The sequence below is a fragment of the Somniosus microcephalus genome, chromosome 3, assembly GCF_052327205.1.
Source record: "Somniosus microcephalus isolate GS21.2 chromosome 3, FLI_Smic_1.0, whole genome shotgun sequence".
Taxonomy (NCBI): Eukaryota; Metazoa; Chordata; class Chondrichthyes; order Squaliformes; family Somniosidae; genus Somniosus; species Somniosus microcephalus.
In genome coordinates, this window is record NC_140989.1 from 312,065,766 (window position 1) to 312,092,099 (window position 26,334).

Sequence of the window (26,334 nt, forward strand, 5' to 3'; positions counted from 1 at the left end):
TTAGGACATATGGACCAGTTAGTTTAAGCTTATCTGGTGATGCAGCATGGGTAACTATTGTTTCCTGGAGCTCACTTGATTGTCATAGGTAGTTGGACAAGGATTTCCCAGAGTGTGCGCTAATGTTTCTCACTCTGTCCCTTAGCCATCCCCAGAAGTTGGCAATACTAGCAGTTTGGGGGGGGTGCACAAAGTTGCTAAAGGATACGTGTTTCTCCTCCGCAGTATTATTGCGTATTAGAAAAATATTGTTGCATCTGTGTGCTACATATCCCCCTTTTTATGATTGCTGTCCTAGCTGCTAAAATGTTATTGTAAACATATGTGCTTTCATGTTTACTTGTAATTAATATATATTAAGCTGTGACAACAACTAATTAGTTTACTACAAAATACGGTAATTCTAAGCCTGACATGATCTAATTTGTGATGCATTTATGATGATTACAGTTTTGATTACTTGCAGTTGTTATTTCTCTGGTTGTTAGATAGTTATACTGATTATATAGACTCTTACTTTTCTGGAGACTTGTGAATGTGAGGCGATATCAAGTGAAATCGGATGTAACCTGTAAAGTAAAAATTTCTATGAACATCATAAAAAGCAACACTAATTTGTTGAAAACAAAATTTACTTATACCCAGATATAAAAAAACAAAATGGTATGCTGTAAAACTAAGATTAAATGTTAACCTGTGTTATCTAAATAAAATTAATACAAACATTATGTCTTGCCCCTTTATGGCGTAATGCAAGATATTACCAAGGAGATTAGATACTTACCAAAATGAATTTAAAAATCGAATATATGGCTACTAATTTCACAAGGCTACATTTAACACAGTAACAATATTACAAGTAGGATAATTCGTGGTAATATGTGCTCTGCAGGGGCGGAAAGGGCACAGGTTTTAGAATGCAAGGGATGTGCTCATCAAAACTGGCATCAAGTCATTGAAAATAGTGACAAAGAACCAAAGAATGCTGTCTGGTGCAAGACAACTAGTGCTTGAGAAAGGAAAAAAAACTGAAGCAAGGGAGGAAAGGAAGTTGCTCCCTCAACAAAATATAATGGCACAAAATCAACGAGGGTGATCAGGGAACTTAGTGATAATGAACCCTGTGATTGTAGAGATATAAATGGACAAAAAATTACTTAAATTATCCAACTTCCCGTACCTCTAACAAATAAACAATCTTACACAGACCCTGTGGGCTCCGCCAATGGTCCAGCGAGTTTCTCGGAGTGGCTGAGCCTCAAGACCAAGAATCTTCCAGGTTCAATCTCAGGCTGTGCTCGGTTCACAGCAGTCGGAGCACTACAACTGACCTCAATGCCCCTCGGTTATGGAGACACAAATTAACTGACATCCCTGCTCCTGATCACTATCCAGCAAACATTGCCAGTAGAGTGCATATGCGGATTTCAGATACTGAGGACAGTATCGGGCTTGGCTGTGATCCCTCCAAGTCGAATAGCTCACTGGCACTCATTGGGACAGTTCAAGTCAGTAATGGTCACTTGTACTTGTTACAGGAAGGCAATCAGCACCTCTGGAACTGTACAAGTCAATGAATTGCTGCTGCACCTCTCACTTGTAGTAAACCAGTTAGGGAAAAAAACTTATACGGTAACTTACCTTTAGGAATTTGAAACTTATTATCTTTTTTGTACCACAGACAACCATTCTTATTATCTAAATTTTTCACTGGGTACGCAGTATCAGGACAATCAGAGTTCTTCAGTGTAAAATCAGTTGCTGAAATAAAAAAGGGATCCATTAGCTTTATTGTTGGCAATAAAATGAATTAAATTTCTATTATCAAATTTCTCTGGTTCAATTTTTTCTTAACCTTTTATTTTGAGATTTTAGTTAGCTGTAAAACTAAATACAAATTCTTAATACACGACTCACCTATGTACTTGTTCTCTTCTGGCAGGTGAAGAGCAGGGTTCAACTGAAAGTCACTTGCCCATATCTCAGTCCAATATTTGTCAATATCTGTCAGCAACAGAAGAATGAAGATATCCTGTAATCAACTACCAGAGGAAAACTATTGTGATGTGTTTTTTTAAAATGAGACAGAAAAGGCAGGATACCACTTGCTTACCCATGGGGAAAAGAGACAATGTGCGAATAGCTGGCCTCATAAGCCACAAGCAATGAAGCCCAACAAGGTTATTTCAAAATGAAATAGATATAAAAATATATATAATAGTGTTTTATTATGTAACGAATTGGCAAAACCAGAATTTTTGATTCTTTAAATTTGCTCAATTATATAAAAGTGTTCTCATCCACAGAGGTAAAGCCATTCCGGACAGTTATATGGTATACTGCTGTGAAAATCTAGCCTTTCAAGTCAAACATTTACACTAACTGTCGGGCATAAAGAAGTTTGACACATTATCGTATTTCATGGATGCTGAGCTGTTTGTGGGATCATTTTTATGGCATATAGACATATACATGCAATACTACAAGTTACAAAAGAGAAACCTAGAACAACTGGATGCTCCAATGGGACGACTTTAACTGAATGGTCTTCCTCATCTACAATTATCTTGTGATCTTATGAAAAATTCCACTCAGCTGAAATGTATATTGTAAAACCATAGTCTAAACAGATTGTTCTAACACCTTCCCATCGCCAGTCTACATTTGTTCAAATCCTACTGCCTCCAACCCCACATACAATAAAAAGCCTGTCCACTTTCTTTATTTCCTCACAAGTTTCCAGCCTTCCAGATCCTCTTCAATGCATTGAATTCTTGTTTAGGGGCAGTTCTACAGGTGCCATAAAGCCAGTCCTTTCACTGGCCACTTTACCTTCAATATCATATGAAGTCCCAAACCAGTGTTCTGTTAGACTACAGTTCCCTTCGTTGTTGGGAGAAAGGAGAATCAGATTTGCTTTTAATGGGGTGAGATGGGAAAAAGCAGCAGCAATCACCTGAAAACAAAAATATAAACACAGATTTAGACAGACTGTTCCATTGAACTATCAAAAATAGAGGCAGAATCTACTAAAAATTAAAAGATAGTTCACCTACGTATCAACATAACAGCATTTCAAAGTAATTAATCGAAGCGTTCTGGGATGTTTCTGAGAGGCATGATAAGACACTTCAACTTCTTTCTTTTAACATTCAATAATTTATTGGAAAACTCTCAGAAAAATTAAAAAGTGTGTGCTTCCCATACTTTAGCTGAATCTTTTCAATTGACAAATAGAAATCATCCCCATTGTAATTTGTATGTACACACCACTAAACATTATTTTGAAACAAAAGTCATAATGCACTCATATGCACCAATTTAAAAATATTTGAAAGATCCTAGGACAGCAATCAGCACTCTGGAGCACCAACGTACTGTGCCGGACAATGACAGAACATAGAGGTCTGATGCCCCCAACTCCACATAGTTTCCAATCTCAGCCACAGCTTATGGTCTGACTCTCACACACACTGACTCTCTCACAAGCTACTTCTCTATCACTAGGAGGCAAAAAAGAGGAAGGTTCAATGGAATTTTTTCTGTACAAATACTCTCCCCCAGTCTCTCTCTCTACTGTTTCACACCAACTAGCTACTAACCCCAGAACAATCACAGGCAGTCGAATACTGCTGGTAGTGCTTTTTTTTAAAAAAGGTCAGGTGTCCCTGCGTGGACTCCCAAGTACAAGCTCCAATTAATAGTAATCAAGTTGCTTCATGATGTGTGCATGTGGCCGCAATAATCTATGTCATTGGAGGACCTTGCGAAGCAAGTGGAGACCCAAAATCATACAACCTCTATAAAAGCAAAATCTTCTGCTTAAGTTGTTTCCCAACAGGTAGATGAACAAGCCGGAGGTGTACTTTGTTTGAAGATCACTTTCTTCAAGAAAAGGCTCATTTCCAGCTAGAGTTCTTCCTGAACAAATTTCAAACTTGTTCAGCCTCCAGAACGGTAAATATACTACATACACCACTTGAAGTGAGCTTGTTCCAAATGATTTCAAATACGATAGCAAAAGGAAGATGAAATTAATTTACACACAATGGGTATGAGGAAAGACTAAGAAAAAGGTGCCTACACAATGGTGTAAACAAAATATACCCCTCATGACATTCAATGTATAGATCACATGCACCTGAAACAGTCAAGAGTTAGTATGCCTCATGTTACTCAGGGTCTTCTCTATATGCTGCTATGTAATCTGTATCCTCTTTATGTATATAGAATTCATATGAAAGATGTTGCCAAAGTTAGTGAAACTACTGCTACTTGGGAGGGTGGAACAATCGCAATGCCTCACGCCATACCGCACTAGTGCCGAATTCAAGGAAGGCTCTTCAGAAGTTTCACAGAAGTAGTACAGTTAAGGTATTTTTGAATCTCACCAACATAAATAATAGAGGCATAATGATGCAAAATTAATGAAGGCAAATTCTCCCAATAGCAAGTAAATTCCACAGCATAGTTTTTATTACATAATGTAACAATAAACTCCGTATCATTCACCTCTGGCTTGTACTCAAACAGTAACTGGTCTCCAGTAAGGAAATCTTCTTTTCTGAAAAGCTGCATATTTTCGCAAATATTTTCTACAAAATCAATGGGATCAGTCTAAGGAAAGAATATCAAAAAGGTCAGGACCATAGCTCTATTGTAATACCTTGCCAATCAATTCGTAGAAAATTAGAGAGAGCGGGAGAAGAGAAGGAAGGGGAAGGGAAGTAGCACAATGTATACCTGTTCCTGGTAATGGAATTCATTATCTTCAATCTTCTGAATCTCTTTATAAATTCTGGAGGAAAATTATATATAATGGTGTAATTTAACACATTTATTTATTACTCCTTAGAGCACAAAATAAAGCAGCCCTAATGGCTTAGTGGATATAGGCTGTTCCTAATGTGGTACTAAACAACATAGACCAGGAAGTTCTAGGCTCAATCTTCTGTCCATGCTGAGTTAAGAGAACTATAAATGGTCATAGTGCCCCTGGACGAGGGAAGGGAAACAAGTGCCATGGTTATCGTTCTTAATTGCTACCCTCTGCTGAAAAGTACACATATGTGGACTTCAAGCAAGTACTGAATTGAACTTGGATGTCATGCCCAACATGAGGTGTATAAAATTGAGGAGCCTAGACAGAGTGGATAGGAAGGACCTATTTCCCTTAGCAGAGAAGTCAATAACCAGGGGGCAGATTTAAAGTAATTTTTAGAAGGATTAGAGGGGAGTTGAGGAGAATGTTTTCACCCAGAGGACAGGGGGACTGGAACTCACTGCCTGAAGGGTGGTAGAGGCAGAAACCCTCATTGCATTTAAAAAGTACTTGGACATGCACTTGAAGTGCTGTAACCTACAAGGCTACAGACCAAGAGCTGGAAAGAGGGATTAGGCTGCATAACACTTCCTCGCTGGCAGACACGATGGGCCGAATGGCTTCCTTCTGTGCCGTAAATTTCTAATATTCTATGATCAGAGACTTAAATTATTTTGCCTTGGAAAGCAACTGAAGAATACAAGACAGTAAATGGTACAGAAAAGATAAATCTAGAACTTTAGTTCAAATTAAACCATGAGATTAGGACATGGGTACAACAAGGCCAAGCTGATAAATAGCAAATTTAGGATTGATGTCAGGAAGCTCTTCTTCACAAAAACAGTGATCAATGCTCCTCAAAGTTCTGAGTAGGCTAGTGGAAGGAAAAAACCCTGAAATTATTTAAGGAACAGATGAATTCTGAGGTGGCAGTTGGGGGGGGGGGGGAGGCAGGAAGATAACAGTTTTCTTCTGGATGGATGAAGTAGGATGGGTGAGTTGGATTCCTCATTTGTAACCATCCTGTGATTTCTTTCCCCTTCCTCCATGATTCAGCCTCCCACCAATGCTCATCTCAAGATTGACATATGAACGGTCACTTGGGGGCGGTACCAGAGGGTTGCCAGCAACTGTGAACTGTACCCCAGCATGAGTCAGCGGTTTCACGAAAGGCGGAAAATGATTAATGGGAACTCGCACACTACACATTCTTTTCTATTTCACCTGCACAGTTTACATATCTGAGTATGTTTCATGAGCAAAAATATATAAAAGGCACACAACTAAAAAAAAATATACACCTTTCCTGAGGACCAAGATCTTGTAGCATTTTCATATACTGAAACACAGTATGTGCAACCTATATTGAAAACAAAATAATCGCCATTATACAGTAAACATACTCAATTGGCACCATGAATAATTTGTTTGAAAGAGTAAATTAGGGTATTATTCAAAATAATCCCCAATTTGTAGGACCAGAGTAAAACATTTTGCACTTTACCTCATAGAACCGCTGATAGCCATCATCAGTTAACGTAATGGAGATGTTGAACATGGAATATGTTGAATTTTGTTCAAATCCAGTTTCATCATTTCCTCCAAATAAGGCAAGAGCTAAACACCTGGAAAAAATATTTACTTGTGTATGTGGAGAACAAATACGCAACAAAAATTATTTCATCAAGGAAATTTAGGACACAATAAGGCCGACATGTGTGTCAGTGGTGCCCCGTGTGCACCAGTTCACAGGACACAATACACTATAAATAGCGATGGAGACTGGTAATCTTGGGTCTCCACTGGGCCTAAGTGCAGGAAGAGGGTGGCAGCTACATAATATTTAAATGACATAGGAATGGCATCATAATGCCTCCCGCATCTTTGGCCTTTATTCTGGTACAGCAGTGACAAAAATGCAGTTCTGCCTTGTTTTGGCTTTGTAGAGGTTCTCTTAATTCAGTCACTGGTTATATGTTTTAAAAATATTAGCTACAGCGAGAATCTTGTCGAAGCTTAAGTAATACAAATGTTGCAAATTTCATTGGTTGTCTGTAATACTTAAGGAACCAAGCCATTTGCAAACAAACACCAACTGTGTAATTTGCTCAGTTACGTGTATTACAGTTAGTCCCTTTTTGAATGTGGTCGACGGTTATTCATATATATTGAAAAGCTGAGGCCCCAGTACAGATTCCTGGGGGACAATCCCTTGTCACATTCTGCCAATCAGAAAACATTCCATTAATTCCTACCTCCTAACAAATTGCCAACCCATGTCACAAGGTTGTCTCCAATTCCATGCGCTTTTATTTTTGTTATTAATCTGTTGTGCAGAGCTGTATTAAATGCCTTCTGGAGTCCCTATAGACACATTCACAGACAATCCCCCATCAACCATGTCAGTGAAGGCCTCAAAAAATTCAACTACATTAGTCAGACATGACCTACCCTTCACAAATCCACGAAGAGAGAAAAGAAATACACCTTAAATGCCAAGATTTTAATTGATGAGGAGAGCGGATGGACCTTGGTGTACAGATACACAGATCATCAAAGCTGGCAGTACAAGTAGAAAAAGCCATTAAGAAGGCAAACAAAATCCTTGGTTTTGCATCTAGAAGTACAAAGTATAAAAGCAAGGAAGCAATGTTGAATTTGTACAAGTTAGGCTGGGGTTGGAGTACTGTGCACAGTTCTAGGCGTCCCATTATAGGAAGAAGTTAAAAGCAATGGAAAAGGTGAATGGTAGATTTACTAGAATGTAAGCAAAGAAATGTGGTTACAGTTATAAGACAAGAAAATAAGAATTAGGAGCAGGAGTATGCCATACGGATCCTCGAGCATGCTCCGCCATTCAATAAGATCATGGCTGATCTTCGACCGCAACTCCACTTTCCTCCCCGATCTCCATATCCCTTGATTCCCCATGAGTTAAAAAATCTATCTATCTAGCTCAGCCTTGAATATACTCAACAATTCAGCATCTACAACCCTTTGGGGTAGAGAATTTCGAAGTTTCACAACCGAGTGAAGAAATTACTCATCTCGGTCTTAAATGGTCGACCCCTTATCCTGACTATGCCCCCTAGGTCTAGACTCTCCAGCCAAGGGAAACAACCTCTCAGTATCTACCCGGTCAATCCCCCTCAGAATCTTGTATGTTTCAATGAGATCACCTCTCATTCTTCTAAACGCTAGAGTATAGGCCCATTCTACTCAATTTCTCCTCATAGGACAACCCACTCATCCCAGGAATCAATCTAGTGAACCTTTGTTGCACTGCCTCTAAGGCAAGTATATCCTTCCTCAGATATGGAGACCAAAACTGTGCACAGTACGCCAGGTGTGGTCTCACCAAAGCCCTGTACAATTGCAGCAAAACTGCCTTATTCTTATACTCTAACCCCTTTGCAATATAGGCCAACATGCCATTTGCTTTCTTAATTGCTTGCTGTACCTACATGCTAACTGTGTTCCCTGTATGAGGATACCTAAATCTCTCTGATCAACATTTAATAGTTTCTCACCATTTAAAAATATTCTGTTTTCTATTCTTCCTACCAAAGTGAATAATCTCACATTTCCCCACATTATACTCCATCTGCAGCCTTATTGCCCACTCACTTAGCCTGTCTATATCCCTTTGCAGTGCAGGCTCTTTGTTTGTGTCCTCCTCTCAGCTTACTTTCCCACCTAGCTTTATATCGTCAGCAAACTTGGATACATTACACTTGGTTCCTTCATCCAAGTCATTGATATAAATTGTAAATAGCTGAGGCCCAAGCACTGATCCTTGTGGCACCCCACTAGTTACAACCTATCAAACTAAAAATGACCCATTTATCCCTACTCTCTGTTTTCTGTCCATTAACCAATCCTCTATCCATTCTAATATATTACCCCAAGCCCTTATCTTGTATAACAACCTTTTATGTGGCATTTTGTCGAATGAGTTTTGGAAATCAAAAAATACTAGATCCACTGGTTCCCCTTTATCTACCTTGCTAGTTACATCCTCAAAAAATTCCAATAAATTTGTTAAACATGATTTACCTTTCATAAAACCATGTTGACTTTGCCTAATCATATTATGATTTTCTAAGTGCCCTGTTACCACTTCCTTAATAATGGATTCCAGCATTTTCCCGACAACTGGCCTGTAGTTCTCTGTTTTCTCTCTCCCTCCTTTCCTGAATAGCGGGGTTACATTTGCTACCTTCCAATCCACTGCGACTGTTCTAGAATTTAGGGAATTTTGGAAGATCACAGCCAATGCATACACTCTCTCTGCAGCCACCTCTTTTCGAACCCTAGGATGTAGGCCATCAGGTCCAGGGGATTCATCATCTTTTAGTCCCATTAGTTTTTTTAAGTACTTTTTCCTCTATTGATCTTAATTACTTTAAGTTCCTCACTCTCATTAGCCCCATGGTTCCCCACTATTTTTGGTATGCTTTTTGTGTCTTCTACTGTGAAGACAGATACAAAATATTTGTTTAAATATGAACAACAACTTGAGAAATTAAGGCTTTTTTCACTAGAACCGAGAAGGTTAAGGTGTTTAAGAGGGCAGTGACAAGAAAAGAGTGATAAATTGTTTCAGCAGGATGGTAATGAGACAGCACAAATTTAAGATAGTCACAAAAAGGGGAGGTTAGAAAAAAAAAATTTGGGGGGGGGTGGGTGGGCAGCATTGGGATGCCGGAGGCAAACTCGCCTCTTTTTTGGGGTTAAAACTCCCCCACCATTTCAGCATTATGGCGGGAGATAAAACTACAGGAAACTCTTCGGTATCCGGCACCGACGGGAGCGGCGTGTTGCCGGTTGATCAAAAATTCCGGATGACGGAGAGGGCTGTCTACTGAGGCTATTTTTAACAAAGAAAAATAAAAAAAATCAAGAAATGTGCAGTATGCAGTAATTGGGTACTCACCTACAGAATGTTGTGTTAAATGGATGGTGGAAGATGCTTGGATTAAGTACAGTACTGCCAGTTGAGGGTAATGCAATGCAATGACTACCAGCAGTGTGGGAGACACACAGTACCCCTGTAAAATGGCGGATCAGAAGAGACTACCGGCAGCGCGGGAGAGTCAGATTCCTGTTACAGGGGTATTGAGGTGTTCGGACTTCCGACAGCACCAAGAAGCCGAGTAGTGGCAGTTTGGAGAACTACCCCCACTGACTAACTCGGCCACAGTGGGAGACTCGGACTCGGCAACATTGCCGGTTATTGAGGTGTTGTTTTCGGAGTGAGAATTTTGCCGGTTAATAGAGAATTCCGGATATTTAGGTGCCGTTTAAACGAGAGTTTCCTGTACCAGGTTTTACTCCAAATTGCTGTTCAGTGACTCCTACAAAAGTCACAACCATGGACATAGGATAAGATGATGATCAGGATCGGCCTAAGCCATGATGTGCCCCACGATCAAATAGCCTGCTCCCGAGGCTCACACAGGAGGAATGGCTACTTGAGTGAAATACTAGCACACTGCTGGTATCCAAGCAACGAAACAGCATTTTCAGGAGAACTGGGGAGGAAATGTGTTAAAAAAAATAATCAGTGCTTTGGAGTGGAAAAAAAATCAGTGCAGAATCATGGGCCGAGAGGGGTAAAAAGGGGGAGGGGAAAAAGAAAAAAGATAAAGATCCACTAGCTTCCACATATTGCATTGTAACAATTTAATCTAGGCCCTAAACTCTGGAATTCCCTCCCTAAACCTCTCCACCTCTCTCTCCTCCTTAAAGATGCTCCTTAAAATCGACCTGTTTGACCAAGCTTTTGGTCATGTCCTGATATCTCCTGCTGTGGATCATTGTCAGAAATGTTCTTATTGATATCGCTCTTGTTAAGCGCCTTGGGACGTTTTGCTATGCTAAAGGCGCTATATAAATGCAATTTGTTGTTATGCCAAATTACAAAACAAAGTCAAAACAGTTTATGAATAGTCTCTTAGCCCAGGATTAAATTGTCTTCCTTAAGTGACTGAATTTAAGATTTTTTTTAAAATTGACATCATCTATGCTTATTTCAGTGACACAGGAAATTGATGTGGAACTTTGTGCCATAGTGCTTTGTGATGCAAACAATGACTTATTAATTTTGACATGGGAACCAAAAGCACATTAGACCACATTACATACTGCCAGATTTTCTTTTCCAAGGCAGTGAGCTTGACCAAGGCCAACACTAAAAGTTAATCATCTAGCATACATCATAAATTATCTTTGCCGTGTTTATAAAATTCAATCTTCATAATGCCTAGTACTTACTTTGTCCGAAGTAGGGACAGGATACTGCCTTTACCTTCATGTCCTATTAGCCATGATATATAATGGAGTGGTTTAATCCTGACAATAGATTTTAAAAATATTATAAAACAACATTAGTCACATCAGAAATAACAACAGAAAATGCTGGAAAAACTCAGCAGGTCAGGCAACATCCGTGGAGAGAAATTTGAGTTGACGTTTCGGGTTGGACCCTTCTTCAAAACTCAGGATTGAAACAAAATAAACTTTATCCTTAAGTTAACGAAGGCTGCCATTAAACTACTACTTCTGTATCAATGACAAGGCATTTTAAGATGCACATCAATCAAAAAATGGCAGTTTGAATCCTGATTGCATTAAAGGCGAGAGTTATGAGAATATAACGAGTTTCATACTGCTTAAGCTTTCCAACAGGTGTAACATAACTCCAGCCCAGTATCAAACATTATTGAAGGCAAAAGCAAAATACTGCAGATGCTGGAAATCTGAAATAGAAACAGAAGATACTTGAAATACTCAGCAAGTCAGGCAGCATCTGTGGAGAGAGAAACAGAGTTAAAGTTTCAGGTCGATGACCTTTCATCAGGTTCTGTTTTTATTTAATTTTTGAAGGCCCTCGGTTAGTCCATTGGACATCCTGAGAAGGTGGTGGATGAATTGGCTGTGCAAATAGAGGTAAACGAATATGATTTGGTTGGGATTACGGAAACATGGCTCAAGGATGGCCAAGACTGGGAACTCAACATCCAGGGGTATTCGATATTCAGGAAAGATAGGCAAAAACGAAAGGGAGGTGGGGTAGCATTACTGGTTAAAGAAGGGATCAATACAATTGTAATGAAGGATATTAGCTCTGATGATGTGGAATCTGTATGGGTAGAATTGAGAAATACTAAGGGGAAAAAAACATTAGTGGGAGTGGTATATAGACCTCCAAACAGTAAGGCGGAGGTTGGGGATGGCATTAAAAGGGAAATTAAAGAAGCGTGCAATAAGGGCACAGCAGTCATCATGGGTGACTTTAATCTACATATAGATTGGGCCAACCAAATTAGTAACAATACTGTGGAGGAGGAATTCCTGGAGTGTTTACGGGATGGTTTCCTGGACCAATATGTCGAGGAACCAACCAGAGATCAGGCCATCTTAGACTGGGTATTATGTAACGAGAAAGGATTAATTAGCAATCTTGTTGTACGAGGCCCCTTGGGTCGGAGCGATCATAATATGATCGAATTCTTCATTAAGATGGAGAATGAGGTAGTTGACTCAGAGACAAGGGTCCTCAATTTAAATAAAGGAAACTACGATGGTCTGAGGAGCGAGTTGGGTAGGATTGATTGGGGAATGGCACTCAAAGGGTTGACGGTGGATAGGCAATGGCAAACATTCAAAGACCGAATGGATGAGCTACAGAATTTGTTCATCCCAGTTTGGCATAAAAATAAAACAAAAAAGGTGACTCAACCGTGGCCAACAAGGGAAATTAGGGATAGCATAAGATCCAAGGAGAGGACATATAAATTGGCTAGAAAAAGCAATAATCCTGAGGATTGGGAGCAGTTTAGGAGTCAAAGGAGGACAAAGCGATTAATTAAGAAAGGGCAAATAGAATATGAGAATAAGCTATCAGGGAACATAAAAACTGACTGTAAAAGCTTTTATAGATATGTGAAGAGAAAAAGATTGGTGAAGTCAAGCGTAGGTCCCTTGCGGTCAGAATCAGGGGAATTTATAATGGGAAACAAGGAAATGGCAGACCAACTAAATACATACTTTGGTTCTGTCTTCACAAAGGAGGACACAAATAACCTCCCAGAGATGCCGGGGAACATAGGGTCTGATGAAAGGGAGGAACTGAAAGAAATCAGTATTTGTAGGGAAATGGTGTTAGGAAAATTGATGGGACTGAAGGCCGATAAATCCCCAGGGGCTGATGGTCTACATCCCAGGGTACTTAAGGAAGTGGCCCTAGAGATAGTAGATGCATTGCTGGTCATCTTCCAGAACTCGATAGACTCTGGAACGGTACCCATGGATTGGAGGGTAGCTAACGTTACCCCACTATTCAAAAAAGGTGGTAGAGAAAAAGCGGGGAATTATAGACCGGTAAGCCTGACATCGGTAGTGGGGAAAATGCTAGAGTCTATTATAAAAGATGAAATAGCAGAGCACTTGGAAAGCAGTGACAGGATCGGACAAAGTCAACATGGATTTACAAAGGGTAAATCATGCTTGACTAATCTACTGGAATTTTTTGAGGATGTAACTGGTAAAATAGATGAGGGAGAACCAGTGGATGTGGTGTATTTGGACTTTCAGAAGGCTTTCGATAAGGTCCCACATAAGAGATTAGCGTGCAAAATTAAGGCACATGGGATTGGGGGCAAGGTATTGACTTGGATAGAGAACTGGTTGGCGGACAGAAAGCAAAAAGTTGGAATAAACGGGTCGTTTTCCGAGTGGCAGGCAGTGACTAGTGGGGTACCGCAAGGATTGGTCCTAGGACCCCAGCTGTTCACAATATATATTAATGATCTGGACGAGGGAATTGGATGTAATATCTCCAAATTTGCAGACGACACAAAGCTGGGTGGGAGGGTAAGCTGTGAGGAGGATGTCATGAAACTCCAGTACAATTTGGACAGGTTGGGTGATTGGGCAGAAACATGGCAAGTGCACTATAATGTGGATAAATGTGAGGTTATCCACTTTGGTGGCAAAAACAGGAAGGCAGATTATTATTTGAATGGCAATAGATTGAGAGAAGGGGAAGTGCAAAGAGACCTGGGTGTTATTGTGCACCAGTCGCTGAAGGCAAGCATGCAGGTGCAGCAGGCGGTTAAGAAGGCAAATGGTATGTTGGCCTTCGTAGCAAGAGGGTTCGAGTACAGGAACAAGGATGTCTTGCTACAGTTCTACAGGGCCTTGGTGAGACCGCACCTTGAGTATTGTGTGCAGTTTTGGTCACCTTACCTGAGGGAGGACGTTCTTGCCATGGAGGGAGTGCAGCGAAGATTCACCAGGCTGATACCTGGGATGGCAGGAATGACGTACGAGGAGAGATTGTGTCGATTGGGCTTATACTCACTGGAGTTTAGAAGATTGAGAGGGGATCTCATCGAAACCTATAAAATTCTGTCAGGTCTGGACAGGCTAGATGCAGGAAGGATGTTTCTGATGGCCGGGGAGTCCAGAACCAGGGGTCATAGTCTAAGGATAAGGGGTAAGCCATTTAGGACTGAAATGAGGAGGAATTTCTTCACCCAGAGAGTGGTGAACCTGTGGAATTCTCTGCCACAGAGGGCGGTGGAAGCCAGTTCATTAAATATATTCAAGAAAGAGTTGGATATATTTCTTGAGGCTAAAGGGATCAAGGGATATGGGGAGAAGGCAGGGACAGGGTACTGAATTTGAATGATCAGCCATGATCTCATTGAATGGCGGAGCAGGCTCGAAGGGCCGAATGGCCTACTCCTGCTCCTATCTTCTATGTTTCTATGTTTAGAAACTTACTGTGCCTTTCTTTAATGTTATAAGTACTGCTCCTGCCTGCATAGGAAGCAGAGCTCTAGATTATGGATCCAAGAACATCTGTACAATGCTCCGTTATCATTCAATGTGACCTGCAGCATGGCACAACTGGCAAATTTAACTTGGGTATACCATTGTGCATTACACTATAAAGATACCAGACTGAGGTCCGTGTCTGCAGTACAACAGCAGTCTAAGGTATTAAGAAAAACTGCAGAGGCGAGAGAAACATTATTATTCATTAGGGCACAAAGCAGCTTTCAGATTTAAACCAAAAATGATTTAAACTAATATATGTAAGCACCCAGCTTCACTTCAATTTGTTGAAAGAACTCAAAGTGTTGACAACATATACCGATACACATGCTGCCATCTTTCTATTGTACAGGTTTTCAATGTTTTTTGGTGGTGCTTGGTTATACTATAGCACTGGTAGTGCTGGTCTTGACTTACAAGTACTTGCGCAGTTTATAAAAGAGAAAAAAACCATGACTTATTCAGTAATCCTGGGAAAAATGGCCGCTGCATCACTGCATGCGAACACACTCGCATATGTGGAATGGAGAACTGACCTTGCCACATTCGGCAAGATGCTCTAGTTTAAGAATGTGTGTGTGCTCCCTGTGCATCTTGAACCTGCACAGAACATGTAATGAAGGGAGACCCGCTGAATCCAGAACATGCAGCTATTAAAAGGGCTGCTAAATCAAAATTCATGGGATTATAGCCATGACACATACGATAAAAATGTAGTAGCCCTTTTAAAAATACAAAAATGGTCAAAGTAGTTTTCTGTTTTTGCAAAGGCTTGAGAAGCAGAATAAGTGACAGGCAAGGGTGGAAGGACAGGTCATGCAATGTGCAAGTACAAAACACTTTGTGGAAAAATGGCAGAGTGTTGTTACCCCGACCCCCTGTTCGATGGCTGTCAATTAATATTCTACTGTATCAGTGGGGCGCAAGAAGGCTTGCCATGTTTGACACTCTAGGGTACTTTACCCAGAGGACGGCACTGCACTGTGCCTGAGAATAGGAGACAGAAAACTGAACACCGTCTGCAGTACCTAGAAACAGATGCAGGAGAAGATTGCAAGCTAAGAACTAACCAACAGTACTATGTAATAAGTGATTGTATGTTTCACAAGTTGTAACCCATCAATCCATTTCACATTTACTGCCTACCTATACCAAACTTTCACACAGCTTTACAGCTCTTACATTGCGTCTCATGCAGCACCATACCTCAATAGGGCACTCAGTCAAGATGCAGCGTACAACGGAAAGCCTTGCACACTCACATCTTCCAAGGGCCTCAGGGTGGACACATGCAATCAGTAACCATCTGCATTTTGGGAAATGGAACAATGTGGTAACATTAAGCAGGCGTGAGAAAAGAAATACAAGTGCTGGCTATGGTGACCAACACAGCGGTCACCTTTTTGATCCGTACAGTACCTGATATTCCAGTACTGGGAAAGAGTGAACCATAGGCAATTAAGGGCCAAACCAAGGCGATCTTGCCAGCCGCTTGGATTTTCACTCCTATGTTGCGTTTGCTGCAGGAGCCCCTGCTACAGATGGCAAAGCTCTGGTCTGCAGAGCAGTAGCAACCCAAGATAGCTGCCCTTGGTCACTGCCAGGTATGTGCACCAAGGTCTACAGAATGGACTGGGGCCTGATCATTTTCCTGGCATGCCTCATTTCATTTTGCACCACCTCAGCCATGAAATACTGGCCCAGTAATTCGGGTCCCAACGCGTGAGTAAGCACCATGTACTCACGTGTGGGCCCGATGGAAGTGCCGGTTTTCAGCATGCACAGCGCATGCGCGGAAAACCGGCATTTCCTTTCCTTTGAACCAAGGGGTTCAGAGGTGGAACGCGTGCGCGCAGGAGTCTGCGCGTGCATGCTGAAATTCCTTTTTTTTTTTTTTTTTATACAGGGTTGCCCGTGCGATAAGGCCTCCAGTTTTTACGCGAGAAAAAAGCAGACGTAAGTACTTAGTTTTAAAAGGTAAGTGGTCTATTAATTAAAAGATAGAAAATTTTTTCCACAGCTTTATTATTTTTAAAGACTTTACAGTAAGAAGTGTATTTTAGACCCGATTTTTTTTTTTAAATTATTTTTTTCAAAAATTTGAATAATTGTTTAAATTAGTTTTTTTACAGTTATTAATAGTTCATTTAATTAGTGGGATTTTTTAACTTTTATTTGAAGTTTAAGTACTGTTTTGGGCGCCCGGAGTTTTCATGAGTTTGACAGTTCTTACTATCAAACTCATGAATGAACTTTTGCAACCTCCGATTGGTTGCCCAGTGCTCACGTGATCCCAGCCGGCTCATCGAACTAAGTACGCCGCTGGATCACGCAAGCACAGCGCGCCGGGAGCTGAACCGGGCCACTGACAGGAAATCCACGCAGGGCCAGGCTTCAACTGTCGACGCGCTATGTAAGTGTAGGTCGGGGGCTTGCACCCGCGGGAAGCCCCCGACACCAATTTCTGGGCCAATATATTTAAGGTGCTTTAAAAAAAATTGTGAAGCATTTAAAAAAATGGCCACCATTATTCCCCCAAAATAAAAATGAGAAATATGTTTTAAGAAAACAAAAACACTATTACAAAAGGTGCTGTAAACAGTACAAAAAAATCCTACGAAATACTACTTTAAAAAAAAATTCATTCCTGGGATGTGCGAGTTGCTGGCAAGGCCAGCATTTATTGCCCATCCCTAATTAAGAGTTAGGAGCAGGAGTAGGCCATTTGGCCACTCGAGTCTGCTCTGCCATTCAATAAGATCATGGCTGATCTTCTACCTTAACTCCACTTTCCTGCGCTATCCCCATATCCCTTGATTCCCTTAATATCCAAAAATCTATCAATCTCTGTCTTGAACATACTCAACGACGGAGCCTCCACAGCCCTCTGGGGTAGAGAATTCCAAAGATTCACCACCCTCTGAGTGAAGAAATTGCTCCTCATCTCAGTCCTAAATGGCCGACCCCTTATTCTGAGACTGTGACCCCTGGTTCTAGACTCCCCAGCCAGGAGAAAGATCCTCCCTGCATCTACCCTGTCAAGCCCTGTAAGAATTTTGTATGTTTCAATGAGATCACTTCTCATTCTTCTAAACTCTAGAGAATATAGGCCTAGTCTACTCAATCTGTCCTCATAGGACAATCCCCCCATCCCAGGAATCAGTCTGGTGAACCTTCGTTGCACTCCCTCTATGGCAAGTATATCCTTCTTTAGGCAAGGACACCAAAACTGCACACAATTCTCCAGGTGGGGTCTCACCAGGGCCCTATATAATTGCAGTAAGTTGCCTTTACTCTTATACTCAAATCCTCTTGTAATAAAGGCCTACATACCATTTGCTTTCCTAATTGCTTGCTGTACCTGCATGTTAACTTTCAGTGATTCGTGTACAAGGACACCCAGGTCCCTCTGAACACCAGCATTTCCCAATCTCTCACCATTTAAAAAATACTCTGCTTTTCTATTTTTTCTACCAAAGTGGATAACTTCACATTTTTCCACATTATATTCCATAATGTAGATGGTGCTGCAGTAGAAGTCTGCACAGGTTAGTGCTCCAATTTCCAGGTAAATGATTGAATTGGATCACAGGGGTCTGCAGGAGGAACAGATGGGCCTCGGAGTCAGTGATCGGGGTTCGGTGGGGGATTGGGTAGGAAGAGCGCAGGCCTCGGGAGTGCTGTTGGGGATTGGGTAGGAAGATCGCAGGCTTCGGGAGTACTGTTTTTAGGAGGGGGCGGGTGGTGGTCAGGAGTGCAATCAGGAATCGGGTAGAAAGATTGTAGACCTCAGGAGTACTGTTGGGGGTTCGGGAGTGGGGGGGGGGCGAGGAGGCCGGAGTTGGGAGTGAGATCAGATATCTCGGGACCAGGAGTGGCGATGATAATGGCAAGTACTTACGTGATGTTTAGCGTTGGTTTTCCTGGAGGCAATCAGCACTGGCTGCCTCAAGGCAAACCAAAGTTGCAGCAGGGATGAGAAGCAGGTGTTAGGCCCTTTATTTGCATATGCAAATGAGCAATGCCTGCTTCAGACGCAGGTAAAGGTTTGCCCTTTACCAAGATAGCGTCCAGCGCAATTCGCGGCAGACGCATGCGTGCACGCATCAGACACCATTTTGCTCCCCAAACGGCACCGAAGCACCCAAAGAACAGGCGCTAACTATCCCAATTTCACACCCCAACAGTCTTATCGCAAAGATGCTGCAATGAACTGAGAGCTTTATAAAGAAAATAAGATACCAGTAAAATGAAAAGGGAAAACTGCAAATGCTGGAAATCCGAAATAAAAGCAGAACATGCTTGAAATGCAGAGCAGGTCAGTTAGCATCAATAAAGAGAAAAGACAAGTTATGACATTTCAGGTGGATACCAGTCATCAGAAGGGTGTAAGTAAATCTTTGCACAATGTTCCCATTGTTTTATATTTATATGCCTTACAAAAATATAAATATATTGCTCATACACAGTAACCTACAATTCTTTACCTGTAATACTCTTTCTGAGGTGGAAGAGCCCAAGTTATATTCAGAGAGTGAACTTTCTTCACAGGGACAACTGCAAGGTAAATGGTTTCAAAAATCTTTATTAACAGTTTACACAGATCCATTGCAGTTGCATCAAATGTGATATACTTAAAATTTATTATGGTGCTTTTGCTTGTGTGATTGACAACTATTTCACTATATTAATTTTAAATATTGAAATGTTTGTATGTGAACGAAACACATTATATTTGAAGCCATTTAATTTAAATGCGTTTTGAATGCAGAGATAGTCTTCAAAATAACACGTGCTCATCGGAGATCGGATATCTATAATCTGAAAGAAGGCATCCAGACTTAAAGATTTTTTTCCCAAATGTGACTTTTTTTTTACCTTAGTTCATTTGTCCAAAAACATAAGTATATAAAAGATTTTCAGTTGGCACTCAAAGGATGAGGATTTTTTTCCCTTTACTTAGCACAGTGTTACAATTGAGAAGCAATGAAACTATCAGGTGTTAGTAACAAAAAGCATAAGCTCTGCATTTAGGGATACTGACGTTTACAAATTATATGCAACTGTACAAACTCAATTAACTATTCCATATTTCGACACTGAACCATTAAGGCATTTTCAGAGAACTTGGTAAATTAATTTCCAATAGTACACATACCTCTATAAAGTTTATTAAAAGCAGATGTGTCAAAGGGATCCCTGACATCAGAGAAGTCTGGTTTGGGAAGGCCACTTCACACATGGGACATTAAGAGAAAATAAATATTTATTTGTAACATTTTTCAGAAATCAGTACAAAGGATTATATTTCACTGTTTCAGAAGTACAATTCTAAGCCAATAATTCACTTGCACTCTCAATATGCAGTCAGCAATCACAAGTATCTGATGATAAACCTGAAGCTGTTTAAAAAAAAAAAGAAAAACCATTTTTTTAAACTGGTTTGGCTTGCAGAGTCTAAGCATTCTTTAAATTAACTTACAGGTGTTCTTGGGCTTCCCTCAATGGCTCAGCAAATTGAATTCAGTGAAGAGCTGATTTATGCAGACTAGAGAAATCACAGATTCTGTCCCTGGTCTATGCTGAGTTTGCTAATCTCAGCCAGGGTAGGAGTAAGGTTATTACAGGTGACCTCGGCACCCCTGATTAAGAAGGAAAAGTGTGTTGGGGGTGGGGAAGGAAAAACAGCCAGTGTGCCCGTTCCTGATCGCTACCCAGTAATCCCTACTGGGAGTCCATGTGTGGGGATGTCAGGTGAGGTGAGGAGTAGGCTCACCAGGAATGTCCCCATAATCAAGTCAAAGGTTACTATCGAGGCTCATGCATGAATATTAGCAATCTGACTAAAGTACTGGAGGGTGACTGCTGCCCATGGAACCACACTCCAGCAAGAAGTCAACACCTTCAGGAAAAGAGTGAGAAGAAAAATGTTGAAAAAAAATGTTCTCAAAATATAAAAATGAATTTTAACTAGTACTTATATTTGGTATGAGATTTTATAATATACAGAACAGGTCTTACTTGTTTGGTACTTGAGAAAAGACTTCCCTCACCCAAGCTTCCAAAGTGTCCAGGCTTTCTGCAATTGTTAAAAAGAAATTAGCAATAGATCAACCAATCTCATCACAGATTCACTAAAACTGTTTCTAAATTTTGTCAATTAAAGTTTACATTCACCAGTAGAAATCATAGATGTATCCTTGAATATCTTGAATGTATACAGTACACTAATTTACTGCCTCCGCGACACCCTAGTCCACTCCTCTACCACCCCCAGCACCCCGTCCCCTTCGCCCGGCACCTTCCCGTGGAAGCGCAGGAGATGCAACACATGTCCTTATACCTCCCCCCTTCCCACTGTCCAGGGCCCCAAACACCCCTTCCAGGTGAAACAGCAATTTACTTGTACTTCTTGCAATTTAGTACAGGAAGCTTTCGTTTAACCGGAGGTTAAAAGTCCGGAAAGCTCTATCTACCGGCAAAATTCAGGAGCCGTTTCCTATAAGTTTTTTTACTTCTCGTTGCTTTTTTTTCCCCCCAGTCAAGGTCTGCAAGGTGAAGCTGAAGCTGTTGCTTAGCTACAGAGATGCTTTTAAGCTGCGGCCGACTGTTTTGAAGCTGTTACAGGGTTTGTTGATTCACACGGAGCTGAAAAGCTCCGTATGTTTTAACATTAGCGCTGGTTTATACGGCAGTTTTGATGGGACGGCACCAACTCGGTCCCGTCAGTGCCGGATACCAGAAAGTTTCCTGTATACTGTATTCGCTGCTCACGATGTGGTCTCCTCTACATTGGGGAGACCAAACGCAGATTGGGTGACCGCTTTGCGGAACACCTCCGTTCAGTCTGTAAGGGGGACCCCGAGCTCCCGGTGGCCTGTCACTTTAATTCACCACTCCATTCCCACTCAGACCTCACCGGCCTTGGCCTCTTGCATTGTTCCACGGAAGCTCAGCGTAAGTTCGAGGAACAGCACCTCATCTTTCGATTAGGCACTCTACAGCCCTCTGGACTCAACAGAGAGTTCCAACAATTTCAGATCATAACCTCGGCCCCTATCACATATATATTTTCTTTTGTTATCCACACTTTTTGTTTGGCCTTTTTTTCTTCCCTCCCATACGGCAGCTGTCCTTCATTCTGCCAGCGCAATTCACACTTCATCTAGAGCCATCCTTTGTTCCTTAACCTGTTCCATTACCACCTCCTCTTGCCTTGAATATCTCTTAATGTCTCTCAATGTCTCTTAATCTCTCCTGCTTTCTATCCTATCACTGACCTTCCCTTTTGTTCTTTCATCCCCTCCCCCTTTTCCCAGCCCCTAAACTTGCTTTCCATTTCCTGCTTTTTTCCAGTTCTGACGAAAGGTCTTCGACCTGAAACGTTAACTCTGTTTCTCTCTCCACGGATTGAGTTTTTCCAGCGTTTTCTGTTGTTATTTCAGATTTCCAGCATCCGCAGTATTTTGCTAACACTAATTTATTACCTTCTTACACAATTGATTGAATCCACTTTAGAGTCATAGAATAGTTACAGCACAGAAGGAGGCCATTCGGCCTGTCAAGCCTGTGCCAGCTCTTTACAAGAGCACTTCAGCTAGTCCCACAACCTCAACCTTTCCTGTAGCCCTGCAAACATTTTTCCTTCAGGTACTTCAGGGCAGCACGGTGGCATAGTGGTTAGCACTGTTGCCTCACAGCGCCAGGGACCTGAGTTCGAATCCGGCCTCGGGTGACTGTCTGTGTGGAGTTTGCACACTTCTCCCCGTGTTTGCGTGGGTTTCCTCCCACAGTCCAAAGATGTGCGGGTTAGGTTGATTGGCTATGATAAATTGACCCTTAGTGTTAGGGGGATTAAATACGTGGGGTTACGGGGATAGGGTGGGATATGTGTTGGTGTAGGGGTTACGGGGATCGGGTGGGATATGTGTCGGTGCAGGCTCGATGGGCCGAAATGGCCTCTATCTGCATTGTGAGGTTTCTGTGATTTCTGTGACTTATCCAACTCTCTTTTGAAAGCCATGATTGAGTCTGCCTCCACCACCCGTTAGGCATTGCATTCCAGATCCTAACCACTCGCTGAGTAAAAAGGTTTTCCTTCATGTCGCCTTTCGTTCTTCTGCCAATCACCTTAAATCTGTGTCCTCTGGTTCTCAACCCTTCTGCCAATGGGAACAGTTTTTCTCTATCTATTCTATCCAGACCCCTCACGATTTTGAACACCTCTATCAAATCTCCTCTCAATCTTCTCCGCTCTAAGGAGAACAACCCCAGCTTCTCTAGTCTATCAACGTAACTGAAGTCCCTCATCCCTGGAATCATTCTTGTAAATCTTTTCTGCACCCTCTCTGAGGCCTTCACATCCTTCTTAAAAAGTGTGATGCCCAGAATTGGACACAATACTCTGCTTGAGGCCAAACCAGTGTTTTATACAGGTTCATCATAATTTCCACGCTTTTGTAGTCTATACTTCTATTCATGAAGCTCAGGATCCTGCAAGCTTTTTTAACCGTTTTCTCAACCTGCCCTGCCTCCTTCCAACGATTTGTGCACATATACCCCTAGATCTCCCTGTTCATGCATCCCCTTTAGGATTGTACCCTTTAGTTTATATTTCCTCTCTTCATTCTTCCTACCAAAATGTATCACTTCGCACTTTTCTGCATTAAATTTCATCTGCCATGTGTCCACCCATTCCGTCAGCCTGTCTATGTCCTCTTGAAGTCTATCACTATCCTCCTCACTGTTCACTATACTTCCAAGTTTTGTGTCATCTGCAAATTTTGAAATTGTGCCCTGTACGTCCAAGTCCAAGTCATTAATATATATATCAAGAAAAGCAGTGGTCTAGGACCGACCCCTGGGGAACCCCACTGTATACCTTCCTCCAGTCTGAAAAACAACTGTTCAACACTACTCTCTGTTTCCTGTCACTTAGCCAATTCCATATCCATGCTGCCACTGTCCCTTTTATTCCATGGGCTTCAACTTTGCTGGCAAGTCTATTACAGGAAACTTTCGATTAACCGGCCCTTAAATAACCGGAAATGTCGGTTAACCGGCAAAATTCAGGAGTCGGTTCAGGTAACTTTTATTACTTGCACAGCAACAAATGGAGGAAGGCAAGAGTTTGGCTGCAGCTGTTGCTAAGCTACAGAGACGCTTGCAACTTGTGGATGTTGTTCTGAAGCTGTTGCTAAGCAACAGGGTTTGTTGCTTTATACGGAGCTCTAAGGTCCATATCTTTTACTATAGCGTTCGGTTATCCGGAATTGTTGATGAACCGGCACCACGTCGGTCCCGTCCGTGTCGGATACCAGAAAGTTTCCTGTAAGTGGCACTTTATCAAATGCCTTTTGGAAGTCCATGTACACCACGTCAACCGCTTGCCCTCATCAACCCTCTCTGCTGCCTCATCAAAAAGCTCGATCAAGTTAGTTAAACACGATTTGGCTTTAATAATCCGTGCTGGCTTTCCTGAATTAATCTACACTTGTCCAAGTGACTGTTAATTTTGTCCCTGATTATTGTTTCTAAAAGCTTCCCCACTACAGAGGTTAAACTGACTGGCCTGTAGTTGCTGGGTTTATCTTTACATCCTTTTTTGAACAAGGGTGTAGCATTTGCAATTCTCCAGTCTTCTGGCACCACCCCCCTATCTAAGGAGGATTGGAAGATTATGGCCAGTGCCTCTGCGATTTCCTCCTTAACTTCCCTCAGCATTCTAGGATGCATCCCATCCAGTCCTGCTAACTTATCAACTTTAAGTACAGAAAGCCTTTCTAGTACCTCCTCTTTATCAATTTTTATCTCATCCAGTATCGCCACTACCTCTTTCACTATGACTTTGGCAGCATCTTCATCCTTGAAGTCAGATGCAAAGTACTCATTTAGTGCTTCAGCCATGCCCTCTGCCTCCATGCGTAGGTCTCCTTTTTGGTCCTTAATCAACCCCACCCCTCCTCTTACTACCCGTTTATTATTTATATGCCAATACAAGACTTTTGAATTCCCTTTTATGTTAGCTGCCTATCTATTCTCTTACTCTCTCTTTGCCCCTCTTATTTTCTTCTTCACTTCCTCTGAACTTTCTATATTCAGCCTGATTCTCACTTGTATTCTCAAGTTAACATCTGTCATACACGCTCTTTTTCTGCTTCATCTTACGCTCTATCTCTTTCATCATCCAGGGAGCTCTTAATGACAAGAGTTATCTCTTAATACTTTCCCAATAGCTGCAGCTTTTAAATTTCTCAATATTTCTAAATATTTCTGCAAAGTATTAGTTGCTTGCTTGTAGGCATTACAGGTGGAGAGACAAGACTAAGTGTAGTCTTCAGGTGAAGCGGGATTAGAGGCTGGGGATAATTGAGCCAGGGCACACAGGTATAATTCAGTCCCCATCTTACAGCCATACATTCTGCCCTTATTTCTGTATTTTGATTATAAAATCATGTCCAAAGCCGTTCAACAAATGCTCAGTATAATTTCTGACACTCTATCTACATTATAGCTGTGTCAACTTCTCTATTATAAATTCTTGTGTCCAGATTTAGGATTGAAACTGTCTATGAAAATCTATCACACTGTATTGCTAGTGGAGGCACTACAACACTACCACTGGTGCATGGGTATAATTAGAGAGTAACAGGTTTGCACAGGCAGTTTCCATTATGAATTATACTGATCATTTGTTGAATTGCTTTGGAAATCATATAGTATTTGGCATAAGTGGGCTAAGAAGCACGACTGTATGAACTAAAATGAAATGTAAAGTGTACCATTCACGAAGGGAGCACTCAATATTCACCTTTTGACTGGACAGCCAGAGTCATGTAATGAGCAGAGTAATGTTGTTTGCAAAACTCTTTAAGTCTTGCATAAGTGTCGATGTTCTTCTCTTTTGGCGTATGTTTCAGAGTCTGAGAATTTCCTGTTGATATTACAAATAAATATGAATCTACACAATATAAAAGACAAAATTAAAACATTTGGGGTAGACCAGCAAGGTAAAAGGGAAACAGACATCTTACCCCAAAAGAATTTTCCCATAGGATGACCAGGCCTAGCAAGGCTTCCAAATAACAATTCTTTCCTGCTGGAGTCAGAGGGTGTTGCAAGCTGAAACTCTGCCCAAAAGAAAAGTGTGAAGCGCTTGTTAAATACTAGTTTCTTAGTCTGCACCCTTAACAAAGACTCCTAGAAATTATAATGGATGAGGCTGTGTTGGCCCCAAGTTCAATTAGATTCAACAGCGAATTTTAGCTCTATAAATCGATATAAAGGCACTAGAAAAAATTAATTTATATAATTAATATGTAACACACACTGAAATTGCACCTTACCACTATCCACTGCCTCTACTTCCCGGTCAATGGTGTCTTGGATCATTAAGGGGCCAATGAAAAACTGTGCCCATCTGGAAGAAATGCACAATAAGACATGTTTCTTAGTATGAAAGTAATGTCTTTGCTTTCAGTAAATTCACAGGACAACATCAAAATTCAGTTTTAGAAACTTACTTGCCCCCACCCCCCCTCCAATTAAAAAATAGGAGAGATTATTTGCAACAGATGTAGGGCTGGATTTTGTCACTGGGGCAGGCTGGGGTCGTGTAATCCGCTTTTCATGTTAGCCACCCGATTCTAAATCGATGTGGGAGAACG

General features: G+C 41.3%; 1 protein-coding gene across 5 annotated transcripts in view; it reads right to left on the reverse strand.

Moving 5' to 3' along the window:
* Nucleotides 1–26,334, reverse strand: part of LOC147122148 (nardilysin-like) — a 212,392-nt gene that overhangs the window by 49,152 nt on the left and 136,906 nt on the right. For 4 of the 5 annotated variants that reach the window (XM_085982930.1, XM_085982929.1, XM_085982927.1 and 1 more), the window contains exons 5-19: nucleotides 26,014–26,087; nucleotides 25,702–25,797; nucleotides 25,479–25,601; nucleotides 20,690–20,747; nucleotides 19,827–19,900; nucleotides 19,156–19,225; nucleotides 11,099–11,176; nucleotides 6,327–6,447; nucleotides 6,124–6,182; nucleotides 4,744–4,798; nucleotides 4,513–4,617; nucleotides 2,833–2,956; nucleotides 1,918–2,004; nucleotides 1,642–1,761; nucleotides 518–569 (exon numbers count right to left, since the gene is read on the reverse strand). In XM_085982930.1, the coding sequence (XP_085839056.1) occupies nucleotides 518–569; nucleotides 1,642–1,761; nucleotides 1,918–2,004; nucleotides 2,833–2,956; nucleotides 4,513–4,617; nucleotides 4,744–4,798; nucleotides 6,124–6,182; nucleotides 6,327–6,447; nucleotides 11,099–11,176; nucleotides 19,156–19,225; nucleotides 19,827–19,900; nucleotides 20,690–20,747; nucleotides 25,479–25,601; nucleotides 25,702–25,797; nucleotides 26,014–26,087 (1,296 nt within the window). The remainder of the gene's footprint in view (nucleotides 1–517; nucleotides 570–1,641; nucleotides 1,762–1,917; nucleotides 2,005–2,832; nucleotides 2,957–4,512; nucleotides 4,618–4,743; nucleotides 4,799–6,123; nucleotides 6,183–6,326; nucleotides 6,448–11,098; nucleotides 11,177–19,155; nucleotides 19,226–19,826; nucleotides 19,901–20,689; nucleotides 20,748–25,478; nucleotides 25,602–25,701; nucleotides 25,798–26,013; nucleotides 26,088–26,334) is intronic. The other variant, XM_085982928.1, reaches the window with a different exon arrangement.